Source organism: Diorhabda carinulata, chromosome 7 (genome assembly GCF_026250575.1).
Source record: "Diorhabda carinulata isolate Delta chromosome 7, icDioCari1.1, whole genome shotgun sequence".
NCBI lineage: Eukaryota > Metazoa > Arthropoda > Insecta > Coleoptera > Chrysomelidae > Diorhabda > Diorhabda carinulata.
This window is the reverse complement of record NC_079466.1, coordinates 19,068,632-19,082,193: the sequence shown is the minus strand read 5'-3', so window position 1 is coordinate 19,082,193 and position 13,562 is coordinate 19,068,632. Positions and strand designations below refer to the sequence as shown.

The 13,562-nt window shown below is 33.7% G+C and overlaps 1 protein-coding gene across 2 annotated transcripts in view; it reads right to left on the bottom strand.

Annotated features, from left to right (window-relative positions):
* LOC130896350 (uncharacterized) overlaps positions 1-13,562 on the bottom strand; it is a 207,387-nt gene that overhangs the window by 158,350 nt on the left and 35,475 nt on the right. For both annotated transcript variants that reach the window (XM_057804365.1, XM_057804366.1), the window contains exons 3-4: positions 4,517-4,691; positions 1,426-1,536 (exon numbers count right to left, since the gene is read on the bottom strand). In XM_057804365.1, the coding sequence (XP_057660348.1) occupies positions 1,426-1,536; positions 4,517-4,691 (286 nt within the window). The remainder of the gene's footprint in view (positions 1-1,425; positions 1,537-4,516; positions 4,692-13,562) is intronic.

The window sequence follows — 13,562 nt, the reverse complement described above, 5'->3', positions numbered from 1 at the left end:
GCATATTCATTCGATGAAAAGAGTCACTTCATCAGCTATTTCAAATTTCATTCAATAGGGCAGAGATTTTATTAATTTTTATTAGCTTCACCTGTATGTGGGTTTGTTTGTTTGAAATTTTCCTTTAGACTAAGAGCAAGTTCGATAGAGGATTCGAACTTTGTGCTGGAAATCAAGCACTTTGATCAACCATAACCATCTACATCGTTATGGCACGATACAAGTTTCGACGAGATGTAGGTATATAGCAGCGAATCCATTATACGAGGGTGGTATCAATTATAAAACTAAAAAGTGAAAAATAAATATAGTTTTAAAAAACTAAAAAACGCGAATTTAATGCACATCCAACTGAAAATTACGAAACAGTAATAAACGAAAGATACTAGTATTATTGTGAAAAAAGCGTCAGGCGTTCGATTTACGAGAAATATGAAACAAAGCTCTCCACGATTTTTCACAATAATACTAGACCATTCATTATAGTTTTATTTTAAAAATTATTTTCAACTATTTAGTTTGATGTGGTTTAAAAGCGTATTTTTTAGTTATATATTTATTTTTAATGTTGTAAGTACAGTAAGAAGACTGATATCGTAGTGTGTAGTTTAAATAGAATGGCTGTTCAATTCTCTTTAGAGAGTATCTACTATTATGACACTAGTATTTGATAAGTTAGTGTTACTTTTCATTTCTCCTTGGTTTCTAGTTATTTCTGTGTTAATTATCTGGGCAATGTTTTAATGGATTGATCTCTACACAGCTAATAATTTTCCATGAAATTTTTGATGGAGACTATTGATACAGAACATTTTCATTTAAATTTGTTCCAAAGTTTCAGTTTTATCTTTCAAAACCTTAACATGAAGCTAATTAAAAGTACCTTTTTCAACAAATTCAACCCCTATTTATTATGAGGATAGGGACAATTAAACGTTGTAGTAGGAATAATGTTGAATTGCTGACGTTTTTCTCATCAGGAGTAATGGTTTCTCATAGTGGGTCTAACTCACTATCCCAAAACAAAATATATTTTGTGTATTCCTTCTTCTGACCTAAAGGCATGATTAGTTTTTGAAGTACCCACAAACCATCCTCTGATTACCTGAAAAATTAATGTTCTCGTGGAAAAAAATCGTCACAGTTTCCATAAGTATCCAACAGAATGCTTTGAGACTAGTTTTCGATGAATCAGATAGGCGTTACTCAGATGCATAGCATTTTGTCATTTTGTTTCAAATAAATTCATTACAATAAACTAGATTTTCGTCTTCTTAGCCTCTGGCTGAGTACATAGTAGGATAGCTTCACATGAGCTACTACCTGCTTTGGTGAATCAACTTTATTTTTCGAATATCATACCTCATTGGAGAAAGAAAATAAAGAAATGATTTTGAATACGGACCAAAATAAAAATAAACTTACCGTGAACGTATCCTGCATCACCTTGAATAGGAGGATGGTGACTTGGAGGTGTTTGGTAACTAGGTGTTGAATGCGGCGAGGAAAACGCACTGGAGCAACTATGGCGAAGGCCTATTTACAGAATAAGTTATTAGTTATAAATATATAAAATTAAAAATCCATTTTTTAGGTTGGATTTAGTGTCACACCGAATATACATATTTGCAACGTCAACTGACAAAATGATAGTCATAAACCATACCCAAGCAACTGATCAATTTACTAAATAAGAATCATGCCTGCAGAAAAAATAAAAAGCTTGCTACCTATGTTTACATTATTCTTTGCAATAATTTACGTAAGTAGGAAGAGCGAAGTGAACAATGCTTATTGTTTTATGAAAATTCTGTTATTATTTTGATGTATCAAATATGCAACTTAACACTCAATTCTACGAGTGTTGTCATAATGAAACCTCCATTTCCGTTAGTTAAATAGCTTGTTTTATCCTTTTCAGCGTCATCGACTTGGCATTGTCCAATTAAAATAGTCACATGGAGCAAGATCAGGCAGGTAAACACACACAGTACAAATTGAAATTCTTAAATAGTAAACTGGAGATATTAATAATAATGGCTCAAATTGCGCAGCAAACACGCTCTCTAGATATTGTTGTCGGGGTGGATTAGTACCCATAGTTCATGTCTTCACCTTGTCGCTTATGTTCCGCCATAACTTCCTATTTCCTGTCTTTTCCAGCCCGTTTATAGCTCCTATTCCTACCGAACAAACATCAAATGAATTTTTTTTATCCAAGCTATAGCACAAATAGTTATAAAATTCCCAACAAACATAAATGGAGTTATCTCCACCAGAGTACAAATTGAAACTCTTAAATGGTAAACTGAACATATTAATAATTTTGGTTCAACGGGATTGCGCAGCTCTCTGGATACTCTTGTCGTATCAGTCCCCATAATTCATGTCTGCACCTTGTCGTTTATGTCCCGCCTAAACTTACTGTTTTAAAGCTTCTACTCTGCTTAGGTTATCTTCAACCTAACTAAACCATTTTGTTCTAGACCTGTCGAATCTTTTTCTACAACAGGAATCCACTGAAGATATTAAAGTAAATCGAATTCTAGTAAAGACAAAAATAATTTTAGAATTAAAGTATGATTCTGATGAAAGAACAAATCTCAAATGAATTTGTTTCGATCCAAGGTAAAGCACAAATGGTTATAAAATTCCCAATAAACATAAATGAAGTTATCTCCGCCAAGCTTTATTTTATTTATAAGTTATCGATTTCGACAAGAAATTGTTACTAAACCTGAAGAATCTAGCAAGCCATCCGAGTTGATTATCTGATTGGCAAATAATATATATTTGAATAATATATAAATAATTTCGAGGCTCACAATTCACATCCTCACACACAAGTATTGTTTTTGTAACATATTCAAATATTTTGTTCGGTTGAATTGCCATCAATAGAAAATTGTTCAATGAAAGGTTCACCTTTATTTCAAGCGAAATATGTAACTTCTGTAGATACTTCTACTGTAGTTCTATTATAATATGGTTTGTGTAGGTTTGCCGTACGCCAACAAGGGCTTTTACAAAATGCAAGTCGTATAATTTCCTAGGGCCATTCTTAGCTTCAAGCATGGTTTCACGCACGATTTTTAACTGTGAACATAATCTATCGAAACCAGGAAAAGTAGTTTTCTAAAGGTTTGAGAAATTTTTGAGTGATTTCGTCCTTATAAAGGAAACAACAAACAACGTTATATGCTTAAAGCTGATTCCATTAGTTATGACATTTATTTCTATATTCTTGTTGAACAAGTATTTAGATCTGGCGCTGCTCTCAAATCGTGGCAATTTTACTTTACGATGTATAGTAATTAAGGTCAGGAAATTTAGTTTGAACTGGGGAACCAGTAAAGGAACTATCTGTCTCCGAAATCTTTCGCAAATTGCGATTGGGGTATATAAAAAATACGCGTTTGAATAGGCGTAAATCGCTAGAAGACAATCCATATGAAAGAGCTCCCCTTAGCATGCGCAACGACGCGAATGTCGGCCTTTTGCGTCTAACCGTCCGTCCGTTGTCTCCGAATATAAGCAAAAAAATTAAAATCTACTAATATATAAAAGACGGTGGCAGACTTTCTCACCTATGAACAACAACAAATAAGAATCTTCAAAGATTTATTGTGCTTTATTCAGGACGACAGCAGAAGCTGCATAAATCAGATAATTAGACCTGCATATTTGAGTATGACCAAGAGACTAGTGAAATTGGTAAGAAGCATGCAGCTAAAGCGAAGATGTACGCGCTCTTAGAAATAAAAAAGAATTTTGTTAAAAAAACTTCGAAGGTATAAAAATACTTTGATGGCTTATATGTTTAACTGATAGATGTTAGGTATCAGCAGGCAGAGGTAATCCATAATAATGTTCTAATTATTTTCAAGATAGACAGAAAAATTACAATTTATTGTAATGATACAACATCCACCTAATATCAATCAACCATAATAATTACTATCCTCAATGCTAATCAGTATGTTCAAGAAATTCTTTTTTTTATTTTTATTTCTTGTTTTCAAGCCCCTTTCTCATACTAATTATCCAATTAATTGACGTTTTTCTTGTTCAGCATTAGTTTCTTATCATCATCATTTTTACAATCAATGTTTTCATTGACTTTTCTGACTTCTGGTTCTAAACGGATCAACTTCGGGCGATTACCAAGGTTGCTTTGAATCGTAGAAGCAAGGCTGGAATCATTGTGTAGAGTTGAATGGAGACTATTATGAATATCGATAATACAATTTTGTATGAAACTATTTGATTAGTTCCTAGAACCTAATTGTTGGAAGCGGATATACATTATTGGTTTTAGTTCTAACAATAGAATAAAAAAACAGAAGTAGCAATTGATTACGATTTTAGCGATTTCTAGTCTTACATGAAACAATAACCTTGTTCTTTTAATGATGATTAAATGCATAGCAAAACAAAGCCTTAAAATAAATCATATTAATTTTGCACGGGATTTTTATATACATATTTCGGTGCGACATTTATTTATTAAACTTACCTGGTGACAACTGATGAGGAGGCATTCCGATGACATGTTGTGGCGGTCCCATATGTTGTTGTCCATGTAAAACTGGATGATTGTGCTGTAATCCAGGTCCCGGCGGAGGTTGCATATTTGATAATGCATCGAGCGGAGTATATGATTTAGAAGATGGCATGGAATCACTATTACTCTGTAAAAAATTGAGGTTTGCTTGGTGAAAAATTCAAAAAATTCAAAAAACCATCCGTATTCAAGATAAAGGACGTTGCTAGACACGACAATTTTGATATTGTATACATACACACTACGAAAGGTTCGGACTTGTGAATGTAAATTTATAGCATGAGACTGAGTTATAATTTAGCGTGACGATGAAGTTTTCACTTGATTTATTAATAGGTCAGAAGCAGAGCAATGTGATCTGCCCACAATTGATCTATTGTGTACCCACTGGCCTATTTATAGCTTTTTGATTTAAGAACTTTGATGGAAAGTACCGTAGCATTTGTCTTTGGACGGCCTCGCTCTAACAGAGGTGTTCGGAGTGGTCAGGAGTTTATCAGATGCTTTTCAGTTGTAATCCACTGTAATGTAATTCACTAGAATACCAGTAAATGTTTTAAGCTCGTCCTTGATTAATGAAAGAGTCTTTTGAGATCAATAGGTAGAATGTTTTTGAATTCCTCTTTCTTCCCACTTTTCTACCATACATATTAAAAGGAAATAAACACGCTAAGTATTCTATGGAATCCGAAGTTAGAAATTTTAGAATTATCAATTAATCTTTCAGTTTTTACAAATCTAATGTTAAAACTATCAGTATTATTATCGATTTCCCAAATATACGATCCACTAGGCTTGATTAGTCCAGTCACTATTAAGGTAAAGTTATTTATGCAACAATTATTCAAATAAAATATACAATAGGACCACAAAATGTTAATGTGTTCGTGAAATCATTTTTCTTCCGAAGGATCAATTCAGTTGTTCTGTTTCATACACTTCAAAAATATATTATAATACATATAATATAATGGAGCGTGACACTCGCTTGTTGCTTTTCGTTTATAAAACTAAACTCACGCTTACGCATGAATTCATAGCAGCGCCAATGTACATAAGTCTCTAACGTATCATTTTCTTTTCCTTGTATTGTCTTTTCTAACTCCCTAGCATATTTTAATCGGTTTTGTTTGTTCCATTAGTTTAATTATTGTTGCTGTACCTGTAGCTGTAGCTTTCGATCCTTGTATAGTGTAAGGAGCTTTCCACTTCTCAGTGTTCAACGCTGTCAAAAGCTTTATCGATATCAATTAATGCCTTATATAGTGGAATACTGTATTCGTTGGTTTTTGCATATAATAACGTATTGAAATAAAACCTTTTGTAAACCCTGTTCGAAATAATAATATTTAATTTTATTTATTTTACTATTTATATATTTATTTAATACAGAGTGAGTGTCCCGGGACTTGATGTGAATTTAATAGATGATTATGTATGTCCATGAAATAAATACTTCTACTACTATTTAAAGGCTCACGTACAATGTAAAATAATGGTAATGGTAAATGTAAAATTTGAAGATAACAAAAATGAATTTTTCGATCGATTTTACTCTTTGTTCAACTCGATAAAATTTATGGTTTAGGAGATACCTAAGTAGATTTTTACATCGTTGTAGACGCCAAAAAAAACTTTCGCCATAAAGAGACAATCTGAAGAAAATTATTATAAATTGTAATTATTTATTGAAAATACTTACAGCAGGTATTAAAACATAATCAAACATTTCTAATTGAACTGCATACTGTCGAACATCGTGTTACTTATATAGGGAAAAAATTGAAATATAGAAAAATTCAGTTGCTTAGCCTACAACTTAGAAAATAAAAACAAAAAAACTATAATAAATGTTCGAAGTGGGCACTTTGCACTTCCACTCACATCTGGAGTCGAAGGAGGATATTTCTTTGAACGTGGAAGAGCATTCCAAGATTCTGCCTTATAGCGTCACAATGGAAGTTTATATAACGTGGTGACCATGCAAATAGACCTCCCCGACCAATCCAACTATTAGAAAAAATGTTCACATAACATATAATCATTTTGGAGAAATTTCTTTCAAGTTTTTCCTCATGCCAGTAATATGATCTTCGATAGTATGCAGTACAAATGTTTATTTATTTATTCATTAGTTCTCTGTGAGTATTTTTAAAAAATAATTATAATTCTTTATATTTTTTTCGATTAAAAAATTCATTTTTGTCATCTTTAGATTGTACAGGATGTCCCTGTAGAAGTTACGGATTTTTAACCTTTGGACATGAGTCGCCCCTGGCCTTTAGATACTAGTGTAGAATTATTTATTCCATCAAACACACTACACGGACATACATAATCACAATTTAAAATTCATAATGTTCGAATGTAGTTATAATTTTGAAAATATACTTAAGCTTAAGTTCGGATTTCGCAACTTTAAAGGCCTATAACTCAGGAACGAAGGGTCGTATGAGAATTTTTTTATGTCACAGCATTAATTTCACGTTATCTACTAACTCCCGAATTTTTTGCATCAGATCCCTGTATATTATATGCTTAAGTTGTTAATAGTTTTAAGCTAAATTTTGAGTATCACTTCCGGTTTGATTATCACCAATAAAAAATTGTAATTATCACGTACCATTATAGTGGGAACATTCACAAATGTGATGTAAGCTATGAACATACCTTTTGAGAAAAAAATTCTTCAAATTGATGCTTTTTTATTCTTTGGTTAACAACTCGCTACATTTAGTTGAAACTAATTATATGGAAAGAAATAAACTGTTGTTTGGGCCAACGTTTGGTGTAATGAACTTAAAACATTTTCAAGGTTAAACGACTATTACTCACAATTTACTGAAAAATAAACAAAGGTGATTATGGCAACAATGATCTGAAATTATGCAATAATTGAAATTGCGTATTACTATAACAACATTTTAGACTAGGGACAGAAAATATTTTTGAAAAGTTATTGATACATTTTTTCAGACAATTAATAATTATTATTAAGCCGCGAGCACCAGCACCACGAGCAATTCCCTCGCGGTGAATTTCAAATTCTCACCATTTATTGATTTATTTATCTATGGTTGTCGTTTGCCCGATACTATTATTCATATTAGCAGTAATATAAATAGATATTCTTATGTACTTTTTGGATTTTAATACCACGAGTGCTCCCGGGTTCATTTCTAGAAGCATTTGGTGAATGAAAATATTTCGAAATCGATTCCAACAATAGGTTGTGAATATAGTCAAGTAAAATTTCTGTCATGTGATGAATCATCACGCGTTGCTTTCAAGTTGAAACTTGTCTTGAAACGTGTGAATTACGCACTCAACTTTTGTGTTTAGTACAATTTTTGGAAGCGGCCGGGGTACACGTGCGTTTAGTTGATTTATTAGGTGTTATTGAAAGTTATTAACCAATAAAAAATCGTTAGAAACGAGCGTCAAGTGGTCTGAAAGTATTAGGCCTAGACGGCACTACGGTTAAACCGCTGTGGTTTTTAATCGCGTGAATTTGTGCCCCTAGAAAACTAATACAAGCGGCCGCACCTGCGGTTTTTTCCCGCGACTGATTTTAAAACCGTGATTTGCTACAAAATACTCGCGGGTAAAAACCGCGGCAAAATTTGTAATCTATAGAACTTGGCGTAAACGCGGGCGGTTTTTTGGTCAGTATTCGGTAGACCGTCTTGCAGAGCAGAACGTTGGCGCGCAATTTCAACCATGTCACCCACCGAGAATATGAAAGTTTATCTCAAAAAATCATCTTATGAAAGAAACCTTTCTTAAATCTACGACCAGTAAGTGGATGGATCTAATATTTTCGAAATTTGCGTTGACGTCTTCTTTTTCTATTTCTTATTGCCTCAGAGCAACAACACATACTGCTACCTTGAAATCCATCTTCAAACTGCGGGTCGTTTCGCGATTTTTTCTCGTGGTGTGTGCGTCTCAAGCGGTTTCGCGGTTGTAGCGATTAACCGCTTGCTGAAAAAAATCGTAGTGCGGCCTCAGCCTTATGATGAAATTTTTGGAGCTGTATCACAAGTATGATTGTCTGTGGGACCACCGAACGGAAAAATATAAAAATAGAGGTGAACGAGAAGATGCGGTCGGTTGTATTGTGAAGAAAATGGAAATACCTGTCATTACTATTGCTGTAATAAAAAACAAAATAAAGTTTATTAGAACAATGTATAAAAAAGAACATTCATTGGTACGGTATTGCGTCTACCAGTGAACATATTGGAATAGACAATGTGAAGAAAGTATCCATATTTACTGGAGGAAACTTATTTAAGGTCAAAACTGTTAAAATAGATTCTGACAGGGAGGGTTCAGAGTAGGTAGGTCGAACCAATAACAGTTGAATGCAAGTATAAAAATATTTATGTGAAAATAATTATATTTTTAATTCTATCATTTGATTGTATATTATTTAAAGTGAAAATTAATAAAAACTAGTATTTCAAAATTCAAAAATTGTTTTATAATTGTGTGTATTTGATTGTAAAAGCAAAGCTTGTCGTGATGAAAAAATTGAGTTTTTCCATTTTCTACCTTCCAATAAACATATTGTTTCGAGAAGTTGGTGAGAAAAAACATCTTAACGGTTACGTTACAATAGAGGAATACTACAAGGACATGTATACATATATCACATAAACCATAATTTTTTAGAATAAACCATGATTTTTAAGATCTATCAATTTCTCTGAATTACCTCAAAAAATATGTAAATCGCGGTCTAAGGCGCATCCAAAAAATCGCACGTGGATGCCTATTTTCATCGTTAAAACAAAATTATCAATAATGAAGATACAATTGCAAGAATTTCTTCTGTTAATTTCTTACTCTTTAAGAGTTTTTCTCTAATTCAAGAATATTTATACTTTACGAGCTATAAGAGATATAATACAGCCAATATTATAACGAACGATTCTCCCTTGAAGGACTGTTGAAGGTTTGGTTCATGTTGTCAAGGAGCTGGATTGCCTAGATATTCACATGTTTCAAGAGCTGCTGTTCGTGACTCTAGCGAATTTAGTGGATACCTGCCTTACTGGTCCAGGTCCCGATGAAGATCGCTATTTCGTAAGTACAAGGATGCATCAACGATGCTCCTTAGCACTTTATTTTGACATCTTTGGATTATTTGGGTGTTGCTTTCGCTGGCACATCCCCATAATTGAATCCCGTAGATCCATACCGGTTCCAGGATTTGTTCATTTACAAGTAGTTTATTATAAATTGATAGAGTGGGTTCTCCCATCAAGTGTAACTTTGCATCTAGTGTTAGCCCCAAATATTTTGCTGCACATGGTACCTGTTTATCGTTTATTCCTTTTTATTTTTGAAATTTACATATACCGATTTTTTCTTGTTTAAACTTATCCTCCATTTTTTGGTCCAATAATTAATTTTATTGATTGATATCTGTGGATTTATTGTTGCTTCTTTGTGGGAATCGCCTACGATCAAAATAGCTGTGTCGTCCACAAATGTTCCGATAGTGATGACGGATATCACTGGTGTAGAACAGGTAAATTATGGGTCCAAGAACACTACCTTGTGGTACACCCGCGTTGATTTGCGGGCAGTAGAGCCCGTATATTTATATATTTTTTTATAAATCTATTGAGTAAATAATTCAGATAAAGAATTAAAAAATTAAATTTATACAATCGGGAAGTCTTGGGTAATGGTTATATATATAATTGTCTTATGACTATTTTTTTTTCAAAGTTGAATAGATTCATGTATTGGAATAATAAGGTTTGGAATATAGAGAATTCTGATTATTAGACAAATAATTAATATCTATACTGATAAGAATTTTTCACATCCCAGGCAAAAAGTTACTTAGGTCAAGATTGCTTACATAGAAATTTAATTCGTGCTGTAAATCAAAGAGTTATGGATTCTGTACTTAAAAGTTTCCAAGAATTCGATTCTGCCCAGACAAAGATAACTTTGCAGATTGTTTTTTTTTTCTATCTTTAATCAGTTAGACTTATTTGTTATTTATTTATATTTTTATAGTTGAAATACAAAATTTATCCTTAGACCTATTGTTTTGATAGTGGTCCAGGCGTTTGTAAGCCCTGGCTACCCGCAACGTTTAGAATCGTACTGACCCCCTAACGATTTCCCTTTCGCTCGGGCCAAAGATCCACTTTTTTACTAAAAGGGTAACAGATAATTTTCTTACCCTTGTGCCGTTCCGGCACTGGTGACACCAGCCGCCCTCCTACATAGGAAGATTTGGTTTGATTTTCATACAGGGTCAAATAAAAAATTACAGTGGTGATAAATATTGAAAATAAGGGTTTGAATTAATCTTTTTAACGTACCACCATTGGTTATCAATGTCCTTATTCCAACGTTGAATTCGTATCCGGAAATATTACTGGAAATGGCTTTCATCTGCTAGGTCTTATAAGTAATTTTTTTATTTTATAAATAGCTGAGAGTTAATCAGTACTAAAACTGTTAAATAAGGTGCAATTTGCATACATTTTGCTCATTCTATTCGTTTTTAAGGTGAAACGCCTCGACTGTTGTCGAGTTATTACATTATTTCGTCAACTTCTATGGAACTTTTGAAATGAAACAAATATTTTGATGCCAATGGTTCGTTTAGATCCATGTTTCACGGCACAAAGATGAAACACAATCTCATTAAAGCAGCTATATTAGCAGACTGTCGCGCCACAATGGGTTCAATATTGTCACTTCTTATCTCAACACACAAGATGTACATACTAGTTGAAACCGATGCAGGATAATAGTCCAGGAGCACGGTAAAAATTTTATCAACTATTTCTCATACAATACATCGAGGAAAAAATTAGCTTACGATAGCTTATATAGATTATGTTCTAAAATTAGTAGGATTCTTTTGAAAAAATATTTCTTTATGGAAATAGTTTAACGAATATTTACAGTTTTCGTATGCTTTCAGGAACGCTTGGACCGGAACGCTGTTTAGCTCCTGCGCCACCAGCTGTTGGGCCGTCTCTACCCAGGCGTGATGCTTTTTGATGAGCGTCGATTTTATTCTCGAGGACATAAAAAAGTCTTGTGCGGCCAAGAAGACCTGCACATCTCTTTCCGGTTGGCCTTCCGCTCCTCTGACAACACTCGCAACATCAGCTTCGCGCACACGTTCCTTACGGCTAAATTTTCTGTCCCTACGATTTAAGGAATGCTGAATTTAACAGCAATCATCTGAAACTTATCCTACGAACACTGTTCGAGACACATTTTCTTTGTTCTTGCTAGTCGAAGGGCGTTCAGAGCGGTTGTCGTCTTCTACTCTTTCTCTACCTTCTCGGATTAGCTTGTGCTACGCAAAAACACTCGATCTAGCAATAACAGTATCACCGTTGGCCTCCTTAATCATGCCGTGAGTTTCTTTCCTGTTTTACTAAGCTTTACACAACATTTGATCACGTATCGTTGCTCCAGTAAACGCTCCGTTTTCTCGGTGACGATACGTTTCGACAGAGGATCGCAGTTTAAGGGATCTGCCGGGAGGTGACTGATTTCCTCTCAACTGAAAATTTATCGAAAAAAAATTACTGGTGTATTGAAAGTGGCAGCATCTACCTCCATATATATGTGACAGGTTTCCGTCACTTTACTGACACCTGATTACTTTCATTGATTACAGAATTATATGTGCAATCAATTTATAAATTTTCATCTGGTCTCTGATAATTCATATAGGAATTTCACAAAAAGATCTCTGGGTGTATAAAGTCTAACATAATAACAGCACGTTCTTTCGTCTCATATGGCTAGACACTGAAGAAACAATACACAGTTGAAGCAGGTACTTACATGTTTTAACTTGTCGCACTCACCGACAAAATATAAACATGCGGTTTGTAAGACACCGTTTCGACCTTCTCTTTACAATATAAAAGAAAAAGTTTTTTAAGTGTATTATTTTGAAATTTAATGAATGGATTATGGAGGTGGGTAAAAACTTTTGACCGGTAGTGTATAATGTATATGGATATTATTAACGTTTATTTAGAATTATTCAAATATCTGTGTTACATAACGTGCCAACTTATTATTAACGATTGACTTTATTATATTCTTATGGAAGATAACAAATTTGTGCGATTTTTAGCCTTGAAAACGTTTAAGTTCGTTAGTCTCAACTACTTTATACAAGGTGTGGCAATTAAACGATGATAATGATATTTCAAATTAATTATATTTGAGTAAAGTTACATTTAAACGACGTCTCATTCAATGTAATTCCCTTGGGAAGCCATGCAACATGGGACACGGTTCTTCCACCTCCTCTGAGATATTGGGATAACTTTCACATGGTCCTTGTGGATATTTTTATTTATTTTGAGGTTGAAAAACTTCGTCTCTTTCTATTGAGAATGCCTTAAGCCAATGAAGCACCTGGACTCTCTCCGTAGGTCTGTTAAAGTCTTCTTTTCTAATATGACAATCATCCAGTTTTAATAATAATTTTGGGTAGCTGAAATCAAACGTAGCCATGCCAGCGACATCATCAAAAAGTTCATCAAATGGTACTGGACTAAGGTTAAAGGTTAAAGAGATAGAAGAGGTGTTGTTATTTCCAGTGGGTTTGGGTTCTTTGTTGAGAAATCATGAAGTCCAAAATTGACAAAATGTTCAATACTTGTTTTGATTAACAAATCTCTTGCTAAACAATCGTCGGATTGTTGCTCAATACTTAACAATTCTTGAGATTATCAATTGGAGCACGTTTGATCAATTTGATCAATTCTCAACAAGAGGCTACCGGCATATCCAAAGAACACATTTGCCATACACTAGCTGAAGAATTATGCATGCGTAAACTATACCTGTATTGTGCATTAGGTGCCGTGTTGACTTCACTTTGGACGCGTTTTAAGCAAAAGCAAAGCCAGAAAAAGCAAAAGGCGACTGCATTGAAAAACTGAAAGTGCTTTTGTAAGTTTCACTTGCAGGAGACCTCATTATC